At 54.0% G+C, this 20,931-nt stretch overlaps 6 protein-coding genes across 6 annotated transcripts; 3 read left to right on the top strand and 3 right to left on the bottom strand.

Moving 5' to 3' along the window:
* Positions 1 to 34: 34 nt before the first annotated feature.
* Positions 35 to 1,719, bottom strand: BO66DRAFT_390689 (thiamine diphosphokinase). Its single transcript, XM_025647077.1, has 3 exons — positions 1,314 to 1,719; positions 1,097 to 1,176; positions 35 to 943 (listed from the first exon to the last, which is right to left on the bottom strand). The coding sequence occupies exons 1-3, from the start codon at positions 1,465 to 1,467 to the stop codon at positions 44 to 46; spliced, it is 1,134 nt and encodes a 377-aa protein (XP_025505672.1). The 5' UTR covers positions 1,468 to 1,719; the 3' UTR covers positions 35 to 43.
* A 326-nt stretch (positions 1,720 to 2,045) lies between these two features.
* BO66DRAFT_319052 (Zn(II)2Cys6 transcription factor domain-containing protein) lies at positions 2,046 to 3,537 on the top strand (the record flags this gene model as incomplete). The annotated part of the gene is made up of 3 exons (XM_025643634.1): positions 2,046 to 2,096; positions 2,146 to 2,694; positions 2,746 to 3,537. 3 exons carry the CDS (start codon positions 2,046 to 2,048, stop codon positions 3,535 to 3,537), a joined length of 1,392 nt encoding a protein of 463 aa, XP_025505671.1.
* Positions 3,538 to 3,620: 83 nt separating this feature from the next.
* Positions 3,621 to 4,559, bottom strand: BO66DRAFT_371198 (uncharacterized protein; the record flags this gene model as incomplete). The annotated part of the gene is made up of 3 exons (XM_025645440.1): positions 3,621 to 4,098; positions 4,165 to 4,297; positions 4,349 to 4,559. The coding sequence occupies 3 exons, from the start codon at positions 4,557 to 4,559 to the stop codon at positions 3,621 to 3,623; spliced, it is 822 nt and encodes a 273-aa protein (XP_025505670.1).
* An 829-nt stretch (positions 4,560 to 5,388) lies between these two features.
* On the top strand, positions 5,389 to 7,026 carry BO66DRAFT_419451 (coiled-coil-helix-coiled-coil-helix domain-containing protein). Its single transcript, XM_025649816.1, has 3 exons — positions 5,389 to 5,702; positions 5,840 to 6,209; positions 6,268 to 7,026. Exons 1-3 carry the CDS (start codon positions 5,504 to 5,506, stop codon positions 6,569 to 6,571), a joined length of 873 nt encoding a protein of 290 aa, XP_025505669.1. The 5' UTR covers positions 5,389 to 5,503; the 3' UTR covers positions 6,572 to 7,026.
* Positions 7,027 to 7,982: 956 nt separating this feature from the next.
* Positions 7,983 to 11,509, top strand: BO66DRAFT_50094 (putative sister chromatid cohesion factor (Chl12)). Its single transcript, XM_025653349.1, has 2 exons — positions 7,983 to 10,795; positions 10,890 to 11,509. Exons 1-2 carry the CDS (start codon positions 8,091 to 8,093, stop codon positions 11,347 to 11,349), a joined length of 3,165 nt encoding a protein of 1,054 aa, XP_025505668.1. The 5' UTR covers positions 7,983 to 8,090; the 3' UTR covers positions 11,350 to 11,509.
* Positions 11,510 to 11,792: 283 nt separating this feature from the next.
* On the bottom strand, positions 11,793 to 15,029 carry BO66DRAFT_410278 (uncharacterized protein; the record flags this gene model as incomplete). The annotated part of the gene is made up of 5 exons (XM_025649231.1): positions 11,793 to 12,373; positions 12,539 to 12,707; positions 12,838 to 13,282; positions 13,747 to 14,831; positions 14,961 to 15,029. The coding sequence occupies 5 exons, from the start codon at positions 15,027 to 15,029 to the stop codon at positions 11,793 to 11,795; spliced, it is 2,349 nt and encodes a 782-aa protein (XP_025505667.1).
* Positions 15,030 to 20,931: the final 5,902 nt, after the last annotated feature.

Below are 20,931 nucleotides of genomic sequence, written 5' to 3'. Positions count from 1 at the left end.
CCCCCTACCCCAACCCAACCCAAGTAGGATGATGGGTGGATACTCATTTCTTCTTAAACCGCTCCGCCAGCTCCAAAGTCAACAGCACCGGCATCTTGGCCTCGACCTCGACCACATCCGCCCGAATATGGTTGCTCGTGCTCAGCTGGCCCCCGATCTCCGTCTTCCAGTCCCGCACATCCCACTGGAACCCGGCGGTGGTGATCCGCGCCGGTCCCAGGAGCGGGATGATCCCGACGTTTTCCTCGAGGAGATGCGTTTTTTCCGGGGTGGTGGTGGTGGTTGTGGTGGTGGTTGTGGTGGTGGTGCTCTGCACCTCGGGGATATCTTGCTTGTTTTGACTGTCGGTGTCATGGCTGGGTGCTGGGGTAGTGGCGGGGCGATTCACCCGCGGCGTGTGCACGGTATTCCGGCCGGGGCGGAGGATGAAGGTTATGCTTTCTTCGGAGATGAGGTAGAGGTTTCCCCCTTTGGGGTGGGGTTCATCAATGCTGGAGCTGGTGGTGGTGGTGGTGCTTGTGGCTCGGAGCTCCTGCGTCATGTAGAAGAGGTGGTGGATTTGGGAGAAGGCTTGGTCGACGCGGCCGCCTAGGCCGCCTAGGATGAGGATTTCGAGTTGAGGTCGGGTTTGGGGTGGGGTTTGGGGGTTAGTGGTAGAAGTGGGTTCTGTGGTGGGTTCTGGATTTGCTGGTGGTGGTGGTGGTGGTGATGGTGCTGCTGGTGTGGATGATGATGATGATGATGGGGTTGGTGCTGCTGCTGCTGCTGCCGCCGCAGCAGTAGCGAGAATAGTCGCCGTGTTCCTTTGGATGTACTGCAGGCTCTTGTGGAAGTCCGTGCTGTAGTCGTCGATGTGTTGGATGACGGGGACGCCCAGGGTCTCGTAGTGCGTGCGGATCTCCGGGTGGATGGAGTCGAGGTCGCCGATTATGGCGCTGGGGAACTGTGCGGGTTTCGGTTAGTTTTTGGGAAGGGGGGCGGGAGAGGTTGTGGGGAGAGAATGGAGAATAGGGGATGATGGTGGGATATTTCTTGGTTTTGTTTACAGTAGGGAGGGGTGGAGGGGATGGATGTACTGATGATGTACGGTACTCACATCTGTAAATTCCCTCCCGCGGGCCTTCATCATCTCGTAGAAGCGGTTTGCGCCGCCGTCGGCGCAGACGGTGATACATGCTGCCATTCGTTATTAGCCAGGGGTCTTGAAGCTTGGATGCTTGGGCTGCAGGGGGGGTGGGTGTAGATGATTGGACATGTGTAGCTTCAGGGGTCAAACAGTGGTTAGGTACTTAGTAGGTACCTAGGTAACTCACCATGTCGCTGTAGAACATCGTAGGCCTTTTCGTTGATTGGATGGTTGAGGATCAACAGGGCATACGGCGAGGAAGGGTATCCCTCGCGAAAGAATTGCGTGGGATCCCACTCTGTCACTGCCATGGGGGTTTTGAGTCGGTAGGGCAGGTCCATGGTATCTTTTTGTCCTTTCTGGTGTGAGACTGTCCTGGGAAGGTTGTTCGGGGTGTGATAGGGACCGGCGTTATCAAATGCGAATTTTGGAGACGGAGATGGGTTCCAAGTTGTCCCCGTTCTTTTTTGCTTGCTCGTGTCCTAATATTTGGTTCTGTGTTTGAATCTTTGTTCTTGATAGTGGAGATGCAGACTCAGAGTGTAGGGTACGCAGTCACGAGAGCATCTTCAGTCGGTATACTAAAAAGGTATTGTATGTAGTACACTGCACCACTTACTGTCGATCGATGGTCTGATCTGGAATGATCTCAACTGATCCGATAAGTTCAACCCCTCCCTCCTCCTCCTCCCTCTTCAGCCACAGCCACATGGCCGCGCCGATTCGCGGGGTGTGGCTGGAGCCAGCAGAGGCTGACGACAGGCTGACTAACTTTACTACAACAGCCCTCGGCTGCCATTGGCTCCCCGCTTCTCGTATTCCCCCAAGCTTCGATCTACTACATCAGTTAGTAGACTCGCCCTTCAGTTTCTCACGATCTGCTTATAATGAGCATCACAGGTGAGACTCAGCTCCGACTATGGTAGCCCGCAGCAGGGGCTGTGCACTCTGCGTGCAACGTAGAGTCAAGGTTAGTTCATCTTATTTCAGAACTAAACCATATCCACTGACTGTTGCAGTGCGATGAACGACAACCTGGATGTGCGAAATGCGAGACCTATGGAGAGCCGTGCCCTGGCTATGGTCCCCGCTTTAAATTTATTGCTGGGAAGCCATATCGCACTCAACGACGTCGAAAGTCAGGCTCTAATCAGGATGGCTCATCCCCCGAGTCACTCGCTGTAGTCCAATCCCAGCCTCTGCGGCAACGTACAAATCCGCTGTGCAATCTCTCGTCCATTGCTTCGGCTGATATGAACTTGAGTCAGTGCCTTTGCGTCTTGATACAGGAGATTTCCAAGCCATTTGCTGCGAACTCGGCGCATGTTACGTCTCGCTGGTTCGGGTTTCTGCCTACAGTGTATGGACGCAGTAGGACCTTGGACTTGACGATTAAATCCTTTACAGCGCATCAGATAGGTAACCTGACGAGTGATCCGCAAGCGGCGCAGTATGCGAGACAGCTGTACGTTGAGTCTTTGTATCGACTGCGGACCTCGTTGGGCAACTCCCGGGAATGTTATTCGCCCGAGGTGTTCTGTGCTGTAATGCTTCTTTGTCTGTACGAGGTGAGTTGCGTGCCATGTCTTTTCATCACAAACGACTCTAATGCACATAAGTTGTTCACCAATGTCCACGACGCAGATGCCTGGATGAAACATGCTAAAGGATTGAGCCAATTGGTGGAGCTACGAGGAGCAGCTCGCTGCACCACCGAGTTCGACCATGTGCTGCTCAAAGCTGCTCGGGGTCTGATAGTCATGTACTCTCTCTTCTCCGGGCAGCGCTGCTTTCTAGCCTTGGAAGAATGGCACACTGTGATGAAGCAGCACCCCAATTCCGGCCTGGGTGCCGATCTTGCGAACCTGGTCGAACAGTTCTTCGCGTACTTCACCTCTGCGCCCGGTCTTGTGCATCAACTTTACGACCTCAAAGACGCAGATTTCACTAAGCCGGATTCTGTCGCCAAAGCGGGTGATCTGCTCTTCCAAGCCTTGGTCATGCAGAGTAAATTATCCGAATGGCTCGCCAATTTGTCTGCAGTCACGCCGTTGCCTGGTGAGACTCGATCTGCGTCAGGGGATCTGTATTATCCTACTGTGCTCGAGTACTCAAATGAGAGCGCCGCGTCTATTTTTTGCGGGTATTACTCTTACATGATAATCATACACGAGATACTGAGGGTCTGCGGTTATCCTGGTGATCACAGCGCCACCGTTGTCTATTTCCGAGACCAGATCTGCAAGTCGGTTGAGTACAATGCTCGGGGTCTGCTGGGACCATATCGCATGGGGTTTCCCTTGAGGGTGGCCTATGAAGTTGCGGATCCTGCTACGAGGGCTTGGATCGAGGGTCGTTTGGAAAGGCTCTCGAAAGTGTACGCGGCCGTGCGTCCACAGAACTTCGGATGATCACAACATAAAACCTCAACGATATATAGTGTCTAATTATCTACCCATGGCTAACCCGAGAAACAGCCGCCCAATTTATACGCTTAGACCTCTGGGTCAGCTGGGCCTCCCTTAATGGGCCACAGGGGCTCCGCTACGGCACGAGCTAGCAGCAAGATAATGACAATGAAGACCTCCGTCACTAGTCCCATGCCCACCATAACACCCTCACTGCCGTCGATGGGGCTGTATTTCCGTGGACCAAACTCCGCTAGCAGGAAGTAGACCACGCGGACCACCAGAAAAGGAAGAGCACCCAGCACTATCAACACACAGCTGTGTCCGGCTGGTGAGAGGACGGGACGATATGTCACCGCCAGCCAGCTCACCAGACCACACACAAAACAGAAAGTGGCGGCAAACACGGCTCCTCCAGCATACATACAGCCAGGGATTCCGATGCACTCGCCTACCACTACCAGGACAATGGAGATTATGACCGGGAAGCGAAAGAAGTGGAGGAGGAAGCGGACATGTTTGGGGAAGCGGGAGTTTCCGGGGCCGGTGCGACCTGCTTGTCCACTGTAGCTCGAGAGTTGCTGTCAGTCGTGTCTAAATTCAACGGTTGGTCCTTCTCTTTTGTCTTACCTTCGCAAAAGAACGAGGCTCACTTCAAACAAGAGAGGCGAGAGCCCAATACTTTGCAGAACGGATTCTGCTATAAGCATTGACTCGTTTGGATGGCGATTGGAGATCACCATGGCCGAGTCGGCGATCCGGACTAGGTTGACGGAGGTCAGTGCATGTTATTAGTACACTATGGTGTACATACTCTGGGATAATATGCCCAACAGCCCCCACCATGAGTACAAGAAGCACCGCGCAGGGCGTTTCTGTTTCCTATGGTGCCAGTAACGCCATTCCTGATTGTACCTCATGAGGAATTGGACCAGCTGAATGATCGAGAATAGGACAACCTCAACTATGGCGACGTGCCGCTTCTCTGGAGATATTATGGCGATATTGGGATTATAGCCAACCATGTTGAAAGTCAACTAGGTCACAGTAAACACAGCGAAGTATAAAGAATGGACGGAAGTATAGAGCAGGAGACGAGGAGAAGACCAGGCGACGACACCAAGGTGGAGTGCTCAGCCCGGTTATATATACTAACACCATCTTCAATTAGACTTTTTCTCCCTCTTTCATCGCTTCGAATTCTTTTTCTGCTCGCGTGAAAGCTCACAGCATAGCCATGGCCATCCTCGTGCCTGGTGGAGACATCGCGATGAGTGACCATTCTAGGTTTAGCGCATCTGGTGCGTCAGTAACCAATCATTCGGCTCTTCCGTCCTATAGATTGCGGGCGAAGTCTTCCACCCATTCAATTAGGCTGTCTGTGCGCATCGGGCATATTCTATGGATATCAACCGCACATTTGTACCTCAAGAGTATGTGAAGATCACGAGAGACATGGGGTTGGATCTACAGAGAATACTCAAGTGGCCTTGGACATCCCTCATCTAGCGCTGGATTCATTGTTTATAGAGGCATATACTGACGGAGGATTGCCTGATCATTTAGTACTCTCCCTTCGACTACATGAATGAGTACTGGGAGTGAAAAGCCAGGACGTACGTCCTCCACCCTAAAGGACTCTGCCATCTATAGCCCTGAGGTACCTACCTACCTACCAGGTACTAATCGCACACGTCGTTGAAGTACAGCGTAACTATGATGCAATATGATTGGTTGTGCCAGCCTGACTAGCCCCTCTCTGAAAGCGGTAAGTATGATGCCTGAGGTGTCGATTTTGCCAACCTTCCGTCCATTCTTCTCCGCAGTTCGCACTGGATTTCCAATCCATTGACTGTCTATTACCACCTCATTCAGCGTCGCTTTCGTCGGGCATTGATGCCTCTCCCCTTCTTTTGATACCACTCTCTACTCCACTTCTCAATTGATATCCCTCCCTCTAATTCCCGTCATGTTCCGCTCCGCAGCTCGGGTCGTCCTCCGCGCGCCCGCTGTCCCAGTCCGTGGCCCGGCCAGCAGACGATTGATAAGCACTTCTCCCGTTGACAAGAAGTCGAGAAGCTGGAAGGGAGGCATCGTGCGTCTGGGTCTGGCTGCTGGCGCAATCTACTACTACAACACCAGCCCTGTTTTCGCGCAAGACCCGAAATGTACGTATTGTCCGCTGTTCCGACATTTTCCTCCCGAAGCTTGGTCATCGTTCCGAGATCAGAGCTATGTCGTCACCCTGGAGAAAGAAGACTAGACACCGAGAAGCGAATGAAGTTGACTGACAACCTGCATTTAGTCTCCTTCCGCTCCCAACCGCAGCCTGATGCTGTCGCCGAAGAATCTCTCCCGACCCTCGACTCCGTGAAGCCTAAGATCCGTGAGCAGAAGGCTCCCACTGCCACTCCCACCCCCAACCCCACCCCCAGTATCACGCCTGCTGCGCCTCAGCCACCTTCCGAACCCACTCAGATCGACCCTGCGGAACTTGAGGAACAAGCCGGCCACGAAGCTGCTTTCAATGAGGAGACTGGCGAGATCAACTGGGACTGCCCTTGCCTCGGCGGCATGGCCCACGGACCTTGCGGAGAGGACTTCAAGGCCGCTTTTAGCTGCTTTGTCTTCTCCACTGAGGAGCCTAAGGGCATTGACTGCATTGACAAGTTCCAGTACGGAAACCTTCCGCCTGTCGGGTCCTAGAGCGCCGCTAACAGTAACCCCCCTTAGGGCTATGCAAAACTGCTTCAGACAATATCCTGAGGTCTACGGTGCCGAGCTGGAAGACGACGAGGCCCCCGCTGAGGGTCAGGTTGCCCCCGCCGCTCCTGGCGATGAGCAGCCCGTGAGCGCTGCTCAGATTGATGCTTCCTCCACCCCCGATGAGAAGCACGCCCGCGCACACAAGGTCAACGCTGAGACCAAGTCGCAGCTTGCGGAGAAGGGTGAGCTCCCCGAGAGCAACGAGCTGATTCCCAAGTCGTGGCACGACACGGAGGCCAAGAACGAGGCCCCCGAGCAGACCAAGAACTAAGCAGCTGTGTCAACGAGTCTGTTATCATACGAGATCACGAACTGAAGTTGTAGGAGTGACAAAGGCTGGGTGTGGATTGAACCGAAACCACGGAGGAGATTCATGCGGTAAGCGGGATCGCGCCGTGTGTATCAGTATATGAATGAGTTTCTATATCTTATACCCCCACCCTCGCCTCGTTGTTTCTCGTCCTCTTCTTGCGTGCGTCGGCCTTGTCAGCCAGCCACTCAAGCCAATCCGTGTATTCGTGGTTGCTGTTGGGAATGGACGTTGCAATTTCTTTGGTCATTGGTCTTTATGAACCCGCATCACGGACCATCTCCTTCTCTCCCTATATCTCCTATTTACTGTTCAGTTCCTGTATCTAAAATCACTGTACTTGTATGTTTTCTTGTGTTATGGTCATTTAGCAAGTCCGGAAGAGAGAGACGACATGGAATAGAGATAGATCAGTGATTTGTGATTATGTGATCTGGCAAAATTGGTGCTCTCTGTGTTCTATTGTATACGTAGGCATTAATAGAAGGGTGCGGCTAGAGGTTGTCACACCCAACTTCGAGACTTTGGTGCCTTTGGATGCTTGATCCTCTATTCTCCTTCTGGCTGATCACTGCAGCACTAGAGTTGTCCATTCTCCTCAAGCAGAATTCAATCTCAAACTGAAACTACCCCTAACTACATTTCAGTCCCCAAGCCGGTGAAGGTACCGCACTACACTCCAACGGGGCACTGCTGGCACCTGCGGCATCAACTCCATCATCCCCGAAGTGGACTAGCGCGTTCCCGTCGCGTCTTCCCCCCCCCACGCGTCTTGCAGTATTAACTGAGTGTAGAGAGATCATTCCCCATTAGAACCCCAAACCACTTTGGCGACACCCACACCCACGCTCCTCATTGAATCAGATGGAGATAGCATAGCGGCGGCAGGCATCTCAAGTCCAAGTCCCACCACCGCAGTCTCTCCGACACGCATCTTTTTCCTCTTTTCTACAACAACCCTACCCAAAAATTTAGATGCCGACAACTTCTTCGTCCCCCTCAATCCCCCCCTCCTTCGACCCAACCATCCACCTCGACACCGACCCAGCCCTCCTCGACTTCGACCAACCCGACCAACACCCCCTCGCAACCGCAAACCCCCAGTCGGAGTCGCAATCCTTCTCCGACGACCTCGAGGCCCTAGACCTCCAGCGACAGGAGCGCGCGCGCAACCGGACCGTGATCCAGCATCGCGCGTGGAATCTCTCGGATGTGTTCTGCAGTGACGAAGATCTAAGACCTGGTACATTTTTTCCCCTATCATTTCTTTTGAGTCTTTGAGGCGGGACGGGGCGTTCGATACCTATCAGGGGGAGAAAGCAAAAACAGCCGGGATTGATTATTTAATGAGAGGTTACGAGCTTTTTTTGTGCCGTGAATAGACAATACCCCTACGAAAAAGCATAGAAAGCATCGACTCGATTCGCCGGTCCGTGAGTTGGCTTGGTTGCCGTCGTCGTCGCCGCCGGGTGTTTTGAGGATGCCGTTTATTTCGTCGCCTGCGGCTGCGGCTGCTCCTGCTGCGGCTGCTCCTGCTGCTGGTGGTGGTGGTGCGGGGGAGGTAGGGGTGTCGGAGACGCATAAGCGGAAGATTGAGGAAAGGGGGAATTCTGCTGCTGCGGAGGTGGTTAAGAGGCCGAGGATGATGGGTGGGTTTTTGGACGATGAGGATGAGGATGATGATGAGGATGGGATGGAGGCCTTGCGGGATATGCAGCAGATGGATGCTGGTGGAGGTGGGGTGGATGAGTGGGTTGCTCTGCCTGGGTCGGCGTCGTTGTCGAAGCGTCCGGAGCGATCGATGCAGTCGGTTACGGCTGCGGAGCCTAAGAAGCCGAAGGTCATGGGTGGGTTTCTGGATGATGACGACGATGACAACAACGACGAGGATGAGTTGGAGGCGCTGCATGATGCGCAATTCAAGAGTCAGTTCATGATGCAGGAGCAACTCATTGAGCAGCCACTCGTCGACCTGCCTGCCATTCCGAGGCCGTCGCAGATCCCCCCGCCGCCGCTGCAGGAGCCGAGCAGCTCGATGCCCACGACCATGTCGCTACCCTCGCGCAGACCGACGAGGTCGATCCAGATCAAGACCTGCTCGGGCAAGACGCATCATGTTGCTCTGAAGAAGCCGGCGAGTAGGGTGTCGTACGAAAGACTCGTGGCCGGTCGTTCGACTCCGGCCCCTGGTCGAGCTCAGAAAGCTTACTATGGTATTGAGATTCATCGGCTCTTGGACGAAGCTGCGAAGGAGGAGGAAGATTGTGCTTCGAAGGTGGCGAGACCACGCCCCTCCCATACGATCCAACCGTCAATCGAGCCCGCGCTGGACGCTGGCCACAACAGCAAGGCCAGTAAGCACGCTAAGGCGATGTGGACGGAGAAGTACCGCGCACGCAAGTTCACGGAGCTGATTGGCGATGAGCGCACCCATCGACACGTCTTGCGGTGGCTGAAAGGGTGGGAGCCGATTGTCTTCCCCAACCTGGGCCGGTCGAAGGCGAAGAAACCCATGCGGAAGGACAACAACGAGGATGAGGAGCCGGCTCACCGCAAGGTCTTGCTTCTGTGCGGCCCCCCGGGACTGGGGAAGACCACCCTTGCGCATGTCTGCGCTCGACAGGCGGGCTACGAGGTCCTCGAGATCAATGCTAGTGACGACCGGAGTCGAGATGTTGTCAAGGGTCGAATCCGGGACTCCCTTGGAACGGAGAACGTCAAAGGAATGAATGTGGAGGTCGGGGAGGACAAAGTGCGCAAGGCGGGACGGCCGGTGTGCGTGGTTGTAGATGAAGTGGACGGGGTCGTGAGCGGATCTGGGGGCAGCGGTGAAGGTGGCTTCATGAAGGCCTTGATCGATCTGGTGATGCTGGATCAAAAGAATTCGGCACGGAAGGCTGAGAAGACGTCGACCACTGGCAAGAAGAAGAAGGGCGACAACTTCCGCTTTCTGCGGCCTCTCATTCTGGTCTGCAATGATGTCTATCACCCCAGTCTCCGGCCGCTGCGGACTGCTGCTATCGCTGAAATCATCCATGTGCGCCAAGCGCCAATCGAGAACGTTGTTGCGCGGATGAAGCGAGTGTTCTCCATTGAAGGCATACCAGCAGATAACGACGGGGTCCGGCGTCTCTGTGAGGCGTCCTGGGGCATTGCCCGGAGGAAGCAGATGGGCGTCAAAAGCAGCGGAACGGCTGAAGGCGACATTCGCAGTGTGCTTGTTGCAGCCGAGTGGGTGGCGCACAAGCTGCGCAGCGAGTGTCCATCCACGCTGAGGCTGACGCGCAGCTGGCTGGAGCAGAAAGTCCTCAGCGACAAGACCGGTGGCGGGACGTTCTTTAAGGGCCTGAACCGCGGTGGTGTCCGAGACCTCGTGGACCGCGTCTTCACCGAAGGCGCTGGGTTCGCCGACGCCCCCGTGGGCGCTGATTCCTTCCGGGACCCCTACGACGACTCGGCCCGAGTCCCCGTCGGCGTGGCAGACCTGCGCAAGCGCCATGCCATCAACCGCCTGCGCGAGATGGTCGACGCCAGCGGCGAGCACGACCGCTGCGTGTCCGAGTGCTTCTCCTCGTACCCCTTGCAGACCTACCAAGACGACACTTTCCTCTCCAAACCCAACACGGCCTACGAATGGCTGCACTTCCACGACACCATCTCCTCCAAGATCTTCTCCCACCAGGACTGGGAACTGAGCGCCTACCTCAGCCAGCCTGTCCTCGCCTTCCATCACCTCTTCGCCTCGACCTCCGGCAAAGCCAAAGCACCAACAACAACAACAACCTCCTCCGCGGACGCCGACAAAGACGCCGCGGAGGAAGAGCACCCATTCTCCGGGCCCCGCGCCGACTTCGCCGCCTACGAGGCCCAGAAGCAGAACCGCGCCCTGCTGACGGAGTTCCAGTCCTCCTTCTCGGCACCGTTGAGTCGACTCTTCCGATCCACGGAGTCGTTAGTGCTCGACCTCGTCCCCAACCTCGTCAAGATGCTCTCGCCGGACGTGAAACCGGTCGTCGTCCGCGGCAGCGGCGAGCAGCGGAGCGTGGCCAGCGTGCGCAAGGAGAGCGAGCGCGCGCTCGTCCAGGCCGCCGTGCGCGTCATGTCCGGTCTCGGCGTGCGGTTCGAGAAGGTCCGCGTCGAGGGCGCCAGCGGTGCGCACAGTGGATGGGCCTATCGAATGGAACCGTACGTTGACCCTTCCTTTGCCCCTTTATCCCCGCCAGACGCCCCCAACGATCCCATCAAGTTCGATAACCCAACTAACCTGCGAAAAAAACAGACCCCTCGACACCCTCATCACCTTCTCCCAAACCAAAACCAACACATCCACCACCACCACCGCCTCCGCCCCCGTCCGCTACGCCGTCCGCCAAGTCCTCGACCAGGAATACCGCAAAGAAACCACCCTGAAGAAATCAACCGATGGCGGCCTCAAACTCACCAACCCCAAATCCAGTGCCAACAATGGTACCCAGAAACCCAACCCCGACACAACCAAGAAACCCGGCGCCGCAGCAGACGGCGTCGCAGTGAAACGCGATTTCTTTGGACGGATCATCCAGGAGCCGCCGGTGTCGGCGGCAGAGGGGGCCGAGAATGACGACGCTCATCAGAAGAATGCGGCGGCGCAGACGGAAATGTCCAAGAGCGGGAGAAGGGTGTGGGTGACGTACCATGATGGGTTTTCGAACGCGGTGCGTAAGCCCATTTCTTTGGCGGAGTTGTTGGGTGATTTGTAGATTCGCTTTCTGGTTTTGGGGAGCAATGATTGAATGAGGTTTGTGGTTCATGTATATGGTATTGCTAGGTTAGGGCTGGTGTTTAGTTTGTATGGGTTATGGTACGGTAAGGGATCTGGGGCGGGCGGGGGCTTTCATTGAACGAGTTTATACTTAGGTGCGAAGGTACTGTTCTACTTGTTCTGCCTTCGTGTCAATCTATTGGGAACTTGACCACAGAGTACGGTTAGGTGAAGGTCTGCTGCTCCTATTGGTATATACTTCCTCCGATCCACCCATCTCATCTAAAACCTCTCATCAAGAAACCAATAAAGAAAAGGATTCATAAACAAATGCCGACCCCGAACATATCTCATGGGTGGGGGGATAAAAACAAACAGAAATAATTCAAGCCATCACAAAAAGGACACCATGCAATAATGAAAACACACACAAAGAAAAAGCTAAGCCTGATTCTTCAGCTTCTCCGTCAACTCGGGCACCTTCTCAAACAGATCCCCGACCAACCCGACATCGGCGACCTGGAAGATCGGCGCGTCGGCGTCCTTGTTGATGGCGGCGATGACCTTGCTGTCCTTCATGCCGGCCAGGTGCTGGATGGCGCCCGAGATGCCCGCGCACAGGTACAGCTGCGGGGCGACGTTCTTGCCCGTCTGGCCGACCTGCAGGCTGTTGTCGGCGAAGCCGCTGTCGACGGCGGCGCGCGAGGCGCCGATGGCGGCGCCCAGGGTGTCGGCCAGGGGCACGATGACGCGGTCGAATTCCTCCTTGGACTTCAGGCCGCGGCCGCCGGAAACGACGCGCTGCGCCGTCGCCAGGTCCGGCCGCTCGGACTTGGCCAGCTCCTCCGACACCCACTCCGTCTGCAGGGGGGCCTTGGGGTCGCTGCCGGCCTCGATGGCGGCGGCGCCGCCGCTCGTCTCGACGCCCTGGAACGAGGTGCCGCGCACGGTGAGGATCTTGATCGGGTCGGTCGATTGCACGGTTAGGATGGCGTTGCCGGCGTAGATGGGGCGGACGAAGGCTATTTTGGGGGGATGATTAGTTCTTGGACGTGGGAGGATGAGGTGAGGTGAGGTGCTTCGGGGTTTGTGGTGGTGGGTTGGGAGCTTTTTTTTTCTAAGTTGTGACTCCGACACCGGAGATAGGATGAAGGGAAAGTTCAGAACACAAGCAAGAGAAGACGTACTATCCTCGCTCTCGATGCCAGTGATATCGGAGACCTGCTGCACATCCAACAGAGCTGCCACGCGGGGCAGGAGACTCTTGCCGAAGGCCGAGTGGCCGGCAACCACGTGCGTGTATTCGCCTTTCTGGATGTTCTCGACGAGCAGAGGGGCGTAGTTCTCGGGGAGGCCCTGTTTTGTGACAAGATTAAATTAGCATGTGATCAGGTAAAAGTATCGGTGCTGTCTTGGAATATGGGATTGGAAGTATATTTCATAGCGGAAGCTGAGCTGGAGATTGAGCTGGGGGGGGCGGGCATACCTTCTCGTAGGCCTCATTCTCCACCGCAACGACCTTGTCCAAACCCTTGATCTGGGCCGCCTCGGCCGCGGAGGTCGCCTTCACATTGGCCCCGGCCACGAAGGCAGTGATAGGGCCCCCGAGCTTCTGGGCCGCGGCGATGGCGGACAGGGAGGAGGGCTGGATCTTGCCGTCACGCTGTTCGAGCACGGCGAGGGTGGAGAGCAGGCGGGCGAAAGCGGCGGAGGAGATGGCGGTGGTGGTGCGCGTGGAGGGGAGGATCTGGGCGCGGGCAGCGCGCAGCACCGAGTTTCTTGCGAGAGGAAGCATCTTGAGGTAGGCGAAATTGATTGAGTGGGTGGGGAGGTTAGGGAGGGGAGAGCTTGGAGAGGAGAGAGGAAGAGGAAGAGGAAGAGGAAGAGGAAGAGAGAGGGGAAAGAAAGGTGGGGAATGGATGGGTGGAAGTCTTTCAGGTGAAATTGAAGGTTATCGTCGGATTGAATGGCTTGACCGCCCGCTCGGCCAGTCAGTCACAATCGCCGATCCCGCCGGCGGCCAAATCACCCGACGGACGGCTGGTTCGGTTACTCCAGCTTTGGCTGTGCCAGGCAGAATATCCTCGGTACAATGTCAATCATATGTCATAATTCAGTTGACTCCGTAAGATGTACAGAACTTTTGCTGTTTATTCTTTTTTATTCGTCCAAGGGGTATTGAGGTACACGCCCTGATATGATAGAAAAAGAAAAATAAAACTCTAAATCTAGAGATGGAGGAAGATTGGAGACAAAGCGAAACAGAAAAACAGCGCCGGTAGACAAGAACAACCCATTGCTTATTCAGATACAAATCCGTGGAAATCAAAACAACACCGGAGGTATAGACTTGATTGAGTGAGAGTTCGAAGCGTAGGACAATTATGAAGTCGACTTTCTCTTCTTCTTACCAGCGCCAGCCTCGGCTTTCGTAGGCGCCGCGCCATCTTCCAGCGCCTTAGCCTTCTGCTTCTGGAGCTTCTCTTTCCTCGCCGCCAGCGTCACGGCATCCTCGTCGTCCTCGGCGGCCTTGGCCTTCTTGGCCTTCTTGGGGGCCTCGATCTGCTGCTGCTTCTCCTCATCGCCCGCGCTGATCTGCTTGCGCTTCTTGCCGCCGGCAACGGCCTTGGCCGCCTCCTCGGTACCCTCCTCGACCACGTCATCGTCCTCAAGCCACAGCTCGCTGGCCAGCCAGATGGGCATGGCCATGGTGTTAGCGCCCTTGATGTGGATCGCCTTGAGGTTGCGCCATCCCTTCGTCACGTACTTCTCCGTCAGGCCCGTGACGACCGCGTCGATGTTCTCGGCGAGCTGCTCGGCGGTGAAGTTGGACGCACCGACGCGGATGGCGGCCGTGGTCGCCGGGGCGAGCTGCACGGGGGCGCAGTGCAGCGCGCGCTCGATCTCCCGGGCGACGATCTCGGGGGCGGCGAAGGCGCTGCCTTCGTCCTTGCTCTTCTTCGCCTTGGCGTCCTTCTTGACCCGCTTGCCGTCGACCTTCTCGATCGCGGCGATGCGGACGGGGATGGGCCGCTTGCTGGACTTGTAGAAGGTCTTGCCGAGGGTCTGGACCAGGCGCATGATGATGCGGTCGTCGGCCAGGAAGACGTCGTGCTCCGCGAGCAGCTGGCGGCATTTCTCAAAGCTGTCGTAGCGGGCCTTCAGCTTGTTGTATCCGATGACCTTGTCGATGCTGTTGGTCAGGTGCGCGGGGAAGGACGGGTCGGCGACGATGTTCTTGACCGCGCGCTGCGGGTCCGCGGTGATCAGGCAGACGCTGAGCGAGGACTTGGTGTTGAGCGAGTGGGGGATCGGGATCTTGCCGGGCTTCAGGCGGTTCTTGTCGACCACGTGCTTCTTGGTCGTGAGGACGAGCCACACGGCCTCGTTCTTGACCGTCTGCTCGCCATCGGAGTCCTCGTCGTTGTCGCCGATCAGCGTCTTCTTGGTCGCATTCTTCTCCCTCTCCGCCTGCGTCGTCTTGATGTGGCGCAGGAGTGCTTCGGATGCTCGCGAGACCTGTTACGAATGCTCATCGTTAGCGGGTTGTTGAAGTTTTCCTCCACTGTATGTGAGATTTCTCGACAACGCATGATCTGTGTTACGTACCTGGCTCTTGTCGAGCTGGTAGGGAGTGCCAGAGGTCGCCTTAGTCGTCAAAGCCGTGGAAGACCCCATTTTTGCGGTGATGATATGGAAAATGTTGCAAGAATCTGATAGGGCTCGACTTCCGCGATAGTCTAATGATAAAAAAAAATTCATGGGAAGGCGGTAGCCACTTTATTGCCGGTCTTGGCGGTGGGCGAGCACGCTTAGTCAGGCATCGTTGCTCCCCGGGTCATGTGATCTTGCATATGCTCGTGGAAATCACATGAGCAGTGGTTTGTCTTTTCTCGTCTGAAACTCCAGGCGCGATTACAATGGCATGTCAGAAATCTTGTCAAAAAGCAAGTGAGTCACATGTGAGCAGTGCGACGACGCGAGTGCTGGCTATCTCCGGATGCTTTGCGCCCCCCCCAACCGTCCGTGACACAGTGGGATGATGAAGAGACGGTCTGTAAGATGAGCTGGGCGACCCAGTCCAGTCATTTATGATTGTCTACATGGGGTCGAGTTGATGGCTTACGCAGGGGCGTGGCTCTGAGCTATTGGGTCTTTCGACTCCAAGTCAATGCCCACTTGCCTTGTTCAAGGCCACGAGGTGACGAGGAGTCCCAATCCCCGAAGACCACGCAGGCCTTGGGTGATGGAAACGTGATGCTTCACGGGCTTCTCTTCACGATGTGCGGCCAGTCCCTTGCATGTTTCATCCTAGGAGTATTGTCAAGGGTTTCCGGATATGCGCGTCCTCCACCCGCGCACCAGCCAGGGATGGATAATCGCTGTTGTTCATTAGAAACTGCGCACAAGACAAGCAATTAGCTGTGGGACTACTGAGTCTCGGGGACTGAAAGACTATCCAGAGCCAAGATGATGCTTCGGTAATTAAAATCTTGGAAACGGTTTCTCAAGAAGGTCTCGAATAGATACTCGACTGGTTTCACCATCACCATAAACTGAATTGGTCAGAGCCAGCGATTTTGCATCGCACACGACCGTAACGAAGGATGCCCGGTCAGCGAAAGAGACAACTGTAAAGGCAGGTCAGTTAGCGGTGAGGGAAAGACAACCGGGACGAATGATGCCACATGCTGGATATTGGTTTAATAAACGACGAATAGGCCCAGACAGTCTTCAGCAATCGAATACTATGAGCAAATAGTCAGTATAGTGGTAGGTAAGTCAACCCATGCGCATTGACCATGTGGATTATTGCAGCGAGAGGGAAACAGGGACTGGTCTCGGAGTATTTCTTCAACCTGCAGAGAGTTCTTGTTCACGCAAGAAGAAGAAGAAAAAAAAGGAGGCATAACATTCCGCTTGGCAATGGACCAGAACCGAGCACAAGCCACATGACCGACCGACCCTCTTTTCGAATATGTCTGGCCATTGATTCGGTTGGTGTAGCTGATAGTGACCTATAAGTTAATATCCTAGTGGTTAGGGAATTGAATGTCCATTTCCCGTCCTCTACTCCGTATTTGATCCGATTACTAACTACGGAGACTACAACTATCTTGGCTACGCACTGGCAGGCTACGGTCGTAACAATGGGATAGCGTTGCTTGACAGTGCTCATCGTTCGTCCGGTTGGTCGCCCGCCCAATTCTCCGGATGGGGCCAACGCAAAATGCGTTAATATAGAGCAGTCGACTTGTCGCCGGCACATGAGACAGTTGGTGGAACAACAGAGAGAAGCTTGTGAGGTAGATAGGAGAGGGTTCGGTGATTCAGGCACAGATAGACGATGATAGGACCAAACCGATGTCATCGGTGCCTGAAACAATAATGCGTGATGCTACCGCGGATTAAGATTTTCCCTTCGGGTCTCGGGTGCCGCTCCAACAAACTATGACCGTCTGTTTACATCCATCCTCAAAGCAACCTGATTCGAATGATAGGTGAGTTTGAGCTTAAACTTCAATGCTTCAATGCTAGTGCTCCCTTCGAATACTTCGATAGGCTGAGAGCATGGGCAGTCATCTCCCGTACCACACACCGATGGTCAAGTCCACGTCAATAGCTGAGTTGTTCGGGGGGGTTTAGCTTACTTTCCGAGGTCTAATAGTCTGTCTGCCTTGGACAGGAGGGCAACGGCGACTAGTTAGTTATGGGGGTAGATTATTGAATCAACAATGAGTTCAACAGGCCTTTAGTCTAGTAGTAAAGTAGCAACTAGCTCAGACATGGCACGAGAGACCGAGCATGCGTGGAAATAAATCCCACGCCTGTGCCCCTCACAATATACCGGGTTAGGCGTAGTGTGACCCCATCCTTCAACTTAGGTTTGTTTTAGCGCTCCCTGCAGCCCGGTTAGTGCGTTGGTTTGAAAGTAAGGTACGGTTGCTGTATCTGGGAGATTGGTCCCCGCCGGTGGAAAATCAAGCTAACCAAGTCTCGGTTGGATGCTTTTCTTTCAGTCTTCCCCCCCCTCGTCTCCACTCACCTCGGGGTTTTTATCTCCCCCCCCTATACCTTAGTAGCCTTCTGGCCCTGCTCTCTGACCAAAGACAATTTGGTAGACTGTTCATCATCTAACACGAACTCAACTGCCAACACCCTCTCTCCACCCAAATTATTGACTTTATCGGCTCCAACCCTCCGTAAATTGAGCGGAGAACGGGCAGGCCGAGGAGAATATGGGGAATAAGCAACCACGCGGTCAACCTCTGCAGACTGCTTGGCATCAGACAACCCACGTCAAATTCCCGGTGAAGCCACGCAAGCCTGTAGGTTGCTATCAGCGAGTGCCCCTGGGGAGACAGAACTCCGTGGTAACCGGCACATTATACTCCCTGTGTAGCCCCTAACGAGTCAGCCTGGATGTAGTCTCCGGTTGCCAAGCTTTAGGCTAAGGCGCGATGCGAGAGTCCTCTTCCTGGCAGGAATCTGTAGGACACGGGGACGATGTTGTCGACGAAGGGGGGAAAAGATTGTGTCAAAAGTCATCCTCCTTTAACATACGGCGAACTGTAACTATTATGCTATGTTGGTTGTGTTTGATGAACGTGTTCAGGGTCCAGGTAGATATTGTGCAACTCCCCAGCGATCTCGTCAGCTTGGACCCCTAATGCGTGGTAGCCGGGGAGTTGTTGTGTTGTGAGGACGGCTTTGGGGGCAAAGGGGCTGAAAAAGAGGCTGCCCTGGTCGTGTTGTTAAACTCAAACAGCGGGCCAGGTTTGATAGGCGAGTCGCATCGTGCTTTGCTGGCTCGGGAGCTTGCGCATTTTCCTGGATATGAAATCTGCCTTGTTATGCAGGTACCGTGCAGGGATGAGCCATCCGTAAGATGTATGCAGATAGCAGTGATGTACAGCATTGGGACAGCTGGTATGGCTTAAGCAGTGACTTCTCATTTGCTCAGCATAGAGACTCTTACAATGCTTGTATCTTTCGTGTGCTGGTGTCTTCAAGACCCGCCCTTGTCGAGCGGAAGAGCTTGCCACGGAGATATATCTTCTGATAAGCTTCTATTCTGTGGACGAGAAAAAGCTTTTAATTTAGCCAAGCAATCTGTCACTGTTGAAAACATGCTTGGTACATTTGCAAGCAGTCGAGTCTGTAATGAAGATCAAAATAAGCATGGGTCTGATGTTGTTGTCCGTCTTTCTGTGGTCAGAAGCCTGAACAAGAAATGGCAGCCTTTGTATTACCGGGCTACCCCGCACTTGTAATGAGCATCTCGATCCAATATCAGTCGACAACAGTGAAGAAGATCCCAACAGCCAGATGAGATAAAAATGTCACACTTACTGGCACTCTTTTCTTGTAAGCTTATTATGATGATCAAGATCGGCAAATTAGGTTATTGCCTGGTGGACCAACATTCAGTATCACCGGTCGGGTTTGGCTCAGATGGCCACCTACTGCTCTAAGCGCATCAGAGGCTGTTACAGAATCTAGAATCCCATGACAAGGAATGCGTATCTGAATGATGAGTATAGGAAATGGCTTGCTATAATTGCGCCTGGCAACTGCACGTCTATCGATCACGGTAGACTGTAAAGGCGCATGGAATGTAGTTCTAGCGTCACGGTTGTCTCCAGAGCAGCCGATGGATCTCCCATTACCTAGCAAATGTAGGCCAGCAGCCTCTCAGGCTACATATGCATCAAGGGAGATCTGACATCGTCGCTTATCATTGTTGTGCCAGACCTGAGGCGCAGACCAGGCGCCCAGATGACAGGTAGTAGCCTCAAGCTATATTTATTTAGAGTAGCAATGGACCTGCATTTGAATCCGGCAGTATAACCAGGCAAGCACCCGAAACTGTGATCGAGATACTGCCTACGCCAACAGACTTGCAATCATCTCATAAGTACGGAGAGAGAGCAATCCGTCTCCCTTACCGAGTCGCATGAAGCTGCCCCTGAATATACCTACTCGTCATCATCGAGGACATCAACAATGTCTTAGAGCAATGCCGTGAAGTATAATTGATATCTACTATAGATGGGGAATTATACTTATTTTCAGCCACCTGGTGTTGTTGACGATCTTAACGTATGACATGTAAAGTGCCTCGGATCGGTCGCCAGGGATCCTGATCATCTCACTTGCAGGGTGTTTAACAACGGCTGCAGGGGTTCCGCAGATAGGCTGGAGGCTATAATACCGAGCATAAGGGCTTGAGGGTCGGCTTGCGAAAGGGTTAAAAATATCAGAGGGCCCCTATTCGGCCAGACTCGCGCACTGTGCAGATCCATCCAGTAGGTGGTTTAAACTTGCTTGGCTCTAAAAGAGTTGAGAGTACGAAGGTGGTCATGGGTAATGGCGTTACAGAACAAATACTGAAGGTTGGGGTTTGCCGAAGGCTGAAACAGTTGAAGATCCAGAATACTGGAGAGGGGTTACATCACTACCCGAAGCGCTTTGCGCCTGCCAACTATGAGAAGGGATCGATGAGATGGACCCTGGCTAGTACAGTACAATGAACAACAGGCAGTGCAACTGTTTGTTGATGTTGATTTTGTTGTTGTCCTGGATGTCTGACTTGCTGAATAACACTTTCTTGATCTTCGCTTTCAGTTTTCCTGCCGCCAGGCCGACTGCGCCCACTAATGCAGGCCAACATGAAGATCGGACATGAGACATTGCCATGGTAGGCCGATTTGTGGCAATGGTTCGGCAGCGCCTCAGCCGGTGATTGGTGTGCCTGAATGGGGACAAAGTCTGATTTCCACCGGCTGAGGGCCGAATCTCACCCTCAATTGGCTGGGAGGTTTAATTAATTTCGGTAACCGCCAAGCAAAAGCGTGTCAGGAACAGGAAAGCTCCAAACATGCTGCTGGCGGTGGAAGAAAAATAGGCAAGGATTTAATGCCCGGCCTGCGAATCCTCCCCAAGTTCGGTTACTCAACACTGTTGGATTTGTTCCAGACAGTCACCCCGAGTCTTGGCTCTCTCTCTTCAAAGGTAGAGAAACAGAAGAGAAACACATTGGCTGGGCTGTGAGTGTTATTCTAGTATGGAACCTGGCCCCTCTCCCCAAATCCCCACTTCCTGGCTTCACGTTGCCTTGTGGGTGGTCTTTCTTTGAGCGAGCTGATCCTGGTGGACTTGGCTTGGGGGGAGGGGGAAGGAGAGTTTTCTATTAACCGCCCCCTATTTGTTGTCTGAAGGCAATTCAAGTTGTAGAATGTCAAATTCTTGTGGGATCTTTGGGGGTCTCCGGTCTCCTGTCATCAGGGGGAAGGCACATACCGGAATGTGCCTTATACATTCTTGAGATCTCTGTCCACCTTATCTAAACGACTTTTTGTATCAAGATGAAGTAACTTATAGGGACTGTACCTCTGATCATACTAATTAACATGATAGCCAGAGATCACAATCAAATTGAATACAGTCCAAATACTGGAAATGTAATATCCGAGTACTGAATCATGACCGGACACTAACCATGTGGGCCCCCCTAATATTAATATTATTTTTCTTTTTTATCCCCCCCATTATTATTATCACCAACGATGGCCGACTG

Source organism: Aspergillus aculeatinus (assembly GCF_003184765.1).
Source record: "Aspergillus aculeatinus CBS 121060 unplaced genomic scaffold BO66scaffold_15, whole genome shotgun sequence".
NCBI classification, from domain to species: Eukaryota; Fungi; Ascomycota; class Eurotiomycetes; order Eurotiales; family Aspergillaceae; genus Aspergillus; species Aspergillus aculeatinus.
This window is presented reverse-complemented; position numbering and strand designations above follow the sequence as displayed.